Source organism: Rhinopithecus bieti, unplaced genomic scaffold, assembly GCF_001698545.2.
Source record: "Rhinopithecus bieti isolate Rb0 unplaced genomic scaffold, ASM169854v2 scaffold_76550, whole genome shotgun sequence".
NCBI lineage: Eukaryota > Metazoa > Chordata > Mammalia > Primates > Cercopithecidae > Rhinopithecus > Rhinopithecus bieti.
The window spans coordinates 1,147,968-1,151,806 of NW_016828762.1; the positions used below are offsets into that span (position 1 = coordinate 1,147,968).

The following is a 3,839-nucleotide window of genomic DNA, read 5'->3' on the forward strand; positions in this document are numbered from 1 at the left end:
ACTGAAGGGATATCTTATGTAACCTTATAAGGTACCTATACCTACTTAGATATCTTATGTAACCCCTATAAACCTCAGTTTCTCCATCTGTAAAACAGGGTGGATAACATATCTACCTCTCTATGTGCTGTGAGGAATAATGAGACAACGAAGGTCAAGTTCTGAGCACAGTGTTTGATACCTAGTAAGAGTTCCAAAAAAGTGGTAGATATTATTATCATCTTCTGATTAAACATGCTGATGGAAAGAACACTAAAAACAGTTTAAAATCAGAATGGGATAGTGGTGAATATAGAAATAGTATTTTTATTAGGCTTGGGGCCACATTTTGGTTAGTAAGTGCAGAATCAGACGATAAAAGGAAGGGGTAAGAGCAAAAAGTAGTGGAAGCCCCAAGAATCATTTGCAAAGTGACCAACCCAGCTGTCCACAAGGAATTCATCCATATATAAACACTCAGATGCTTCTGGGACGGTTGAGTAAGTATCTAATCCATGTCAGAAAAATCAGCTACTTTTCTCAGGAGGCCTGCCACACCGAACATTCATCTTCCTACAGTTTTCACTCATGTTTATTGGTATGGTGCCTTGAGTTTCCAATTTATAATAACATCCCTCTCTCACTGTGCTGCATTCACCAGGTGGTTCCACAGCCAGCAGAAAATGTGGGCTGACAGCATTGCCTGACTTCAGTAATGAGCATAATGCTTTCTTAAAACTGTGGTTCTCAATCTGGCACTGACCATGTCTGGTTGTCACAAGGGGTTGTTACTATGTCTAGTGGATAGTGGCCAGAGATGCTCCTAAATATCCTGCAATGCAGATGATAACCACCCCCCAACCCCTCACCACAACACATAATTATTTGAATGAAAATGTCAGTAGTACCAAGGTTTAGAAACTCTGCCCTGAACTCCTTTTTCCTAATATTTTTGGCTCTCATTTCTCCTGTGAAGTTTGGTGACTGAAATCATATGTATGGTCTTGCCAGATCTGACATTGTAGAATTTTTTTTTCTAACCTCCAAGAATTTTGATACTAAAATTAACCAATGAGGAGTGGCATAGACTTTCCTTTTGCCTAAAGAGGCCAATCCACAGTAGGCTATGGCTTCTACGCGGCCTCAGCTGTAGCATTTCAGCAACAACCTCTCAATCTGCCATCTGGAAGACCACCCGAGGGGTGGTAGAACATCTCCAAAAAGAAGTGTACACCCCAAGTAAGCACTATTTTACATTTATGGTGTAGGACAGAACTTCCCTGTTTCTCAAAACCAGTTTGGTTTGAAGATTATCACCCTGTTGACACTAGCTCATCCTGTGAAACTGACAAGCCCACACACCTTTGGTGAAAGAATTTGTTTCCTACCCACTATCTGAGAGCCCATGAGTAGCTTAATGAATATACTGATGGAGGATTCCCTGGCACAAGCTTATCTGAACAAAGGCCAATAATATTCCACCCCATGCAGAATCCTATCAAAGTAATGCATTAATTGATTAAAGCAATTAAAAGTCTCCACCACAAATAGGCAACAAATGCCACCAACACTGATTAAAGAACACTGTCCAGTGACCTCAACCATGCACTGAAAAATCTAGTGAGTGACAACTTTTTAAAGGTCAGTTCGAAACAAGTAATCCTTATGAACATCAAGGCAATTCTTTCACTCTGATGAAGCAGTTAAATAGTGAAGGTCATGGGGCTTTAGCAGCCACATAAAAGAAAGAAGGAAAGCAATTAGACAAAATGGATGTTGTAATCCCACTTTCCAGGCCCCAGAGTCTCGCTGAATACAGAGCTCCCGCTTCACTGTTCAGAACTCTCCCGCTTCACTGTTCAGAAACTGGCAGCAGATTCCAAATGAGAATTCCATAGCTTGATTCCACTCTCACCAATGCTGACTGCGTGTTTCTTAGGAATGTCTATAGCCTTGAGAGGTAAAAAAATAAAATCCATGGATGATGCTATGAACTTTCCACCCATTTGGAATTCCAAAAATGTTCCTCCAATGCTCAGGAGTGTTGCTGAATGCTACCCAGCAAGGTTTGCTGTACTGCTTGAAAAGCTACACCAAAGCAGGGAATAAACGTCCAGATCTATGGATCGCCAGGGTTTTCCAATCAAGTGGGAATCCAAGGACCAGCAGGGACTAGCAGTATTGGCATCACTTGGAAGTGCTTTCAGTACGGAGATTCTCAGACCCCGCCCCAGACCCCCTGTATCAGAACCGCAACCACATTAAAATGTGAGAAACACTGATCTACAGGACCCTACAGGGGCCAAGTTTGGTTTGATCTACAGGGCAAGTTTGGTTTTTGTCTTGTTTTTTTTTTTTTTTTTTTTTTTTTTTTTCCTTCTTCCAGCCTGAGTTGGAGACTCAGGAAATGACACGGAAAATGACAAAGTGTACACACAAAGTCAAAATGAAGGAGGGCAATTGTTGACATGATCATGGCGGTGATGGAGTCTTCTCCCAGTTCTAACTTCTGCAGTCAGCATCGCTTCTTTTGTAATCACGGGAAAATAATTTTCAAATGGAGCTAACCCTCTCACAACATTGTACTAATGATCTTTAAAGCGACGGATTTAGAAGCGCTCAGCACCAGGCTTGCCACACTGCAGGGCAGACACTTCAGAGGTGTTAGGTGAAGTGGATGGAGCCAGCACGCTAGCCTCTCCCACTCCGACAGCTGGCGAGCAGCTCTTATCCACCAAAATTTCCCCGGGTAGATTCACCCAGCGGTCCTGGAAACCTGCTAAATCCTGGAGGTTCGCAGAACCTCTGATCTCGGAACTGAAGTTGCAGCCGGAGCGTCCCGCAGGCTCTGTAACTTTCCCTGGAATGAAATAAATAAAGACCGTAAGTGCTGAGATAGCAGGCCCCAAGATATTTTTAGTCCTCTGCAATCAGCCACTAGAGGAAGGGGGAGGGAGAAGGGAGTAAAAAAGTTTTGATCCGTTCGAGAAGGGGCTCCAAGAGAACTCGTCTGGGAGAAAGCACTAGCCTCAGCTCCAAACTCAGCGAGCTTTTTTCGGCTGGCGTTTTGCCTCCTATAGCGTAGACTGTAAGAGAACAGAAAGGAGTTGCCTGAAAGGATTCAGGCTGGCGTCCTGGGCTGGCCCGTCCCGTTTGGCGAGCCTCAGTGTCCACCCACGCGCTTCTGCCTTCCAGCCTCCTCCCTTTTTCAGGGGGCTGGCAGGAGGCCTCCGAGGCAAGATGTTTGTGCGCTCGCGCTCGCGCAAATACGGCCGGAGGAGTCCTGTTCCTGGGGCATTTTCCGAGGAAGTCTGGATCAATTAGGCTCAGTCCGGGGAGAGCAAGCGAGCGGGCGGGCGGCGCAGCCGGCCTGTCTGGGCCGCCTCGTGGGGAGGGAGGGGGCGCCCGGCCACCCGGCGGCGACCCCGGGGTCTGGCCGCCACCATGGGCTTCGAGCTGGACCGCTTCGACGGCGACGTGGACCCGGACTTGAAGTGCGCGCTGTGCCACAAGGTCCTGGAGGACCCGCTGACCACGCCGTGCGGCCACGTCTTCTGCGCCGGCTGCGTGCTGCCCTGGGTGGTGCAGGAGGGCAGCTGCCCGGCGCGCTGCCGCGGTCGCCTGTCGGCCAAAGAGCTCAACCACGTCCTACCGCTCAAGCGCCTTATCCTCAAGCTGGACATCAAGTGCGCCTACGCGGCGCGCGGCTGCGGCCGGGTGGTCAAGCTGCAGCAGCTGCCGGAGCACCTCGAGCGCTGCGACTTCGCGCCCGCGCGCTGTCGCCACGCGGGCTGCGGCCAAGTGCTGCTGCGGCGCGACGTGGAGGCGCACATGCGCGACGCGTGCGACGCGCGGCCCGT

General features: G+C 48.5%; 1 protein-coding gene and 1 long non-coding RNA gene across 2 annotated transcripts in view; one reads left to right on the top strand and one right to left on the bottom strand.

Moving 5' to 3' along the window:
- Nucleotides 1-286: 286 nt before the first annotated feature.
- LOC108523826 (uncharacterized) overlaps nt 287-3,839 on the bottom strand; it is a 4,678-nt gene continuing 1,125 nt past the window's right edge. Inside the window, exon 2 of the long non-coding RNA XR_001883904.1 lies at nt 287-2,839. This is a non-coding gene — a long non-coding RNA (uncharacterized LOC108523826). The remainder of the gene's footprint in view (nt 2,840-3,839) is intronic.
- Nucleotides 3,252-3,839, top strand: part of PDZRN3 (PDZ domain containing ring finger 3) — a 246,458-nt gene continuing 245,870 nt past the window's right edge. Inside the window, exon 1 of the mRNA XM_017864602.1 lies at nt 3,252-3,834. Coding sequence (XP_017720091.1) covers nt 3,424-3,834 — 411 coding nt within the window. The 5' untranslated portion in view covers nt 3,252-3,423. The remainder of the gene's footprint in view (nt 3,835-3,839) is intronic.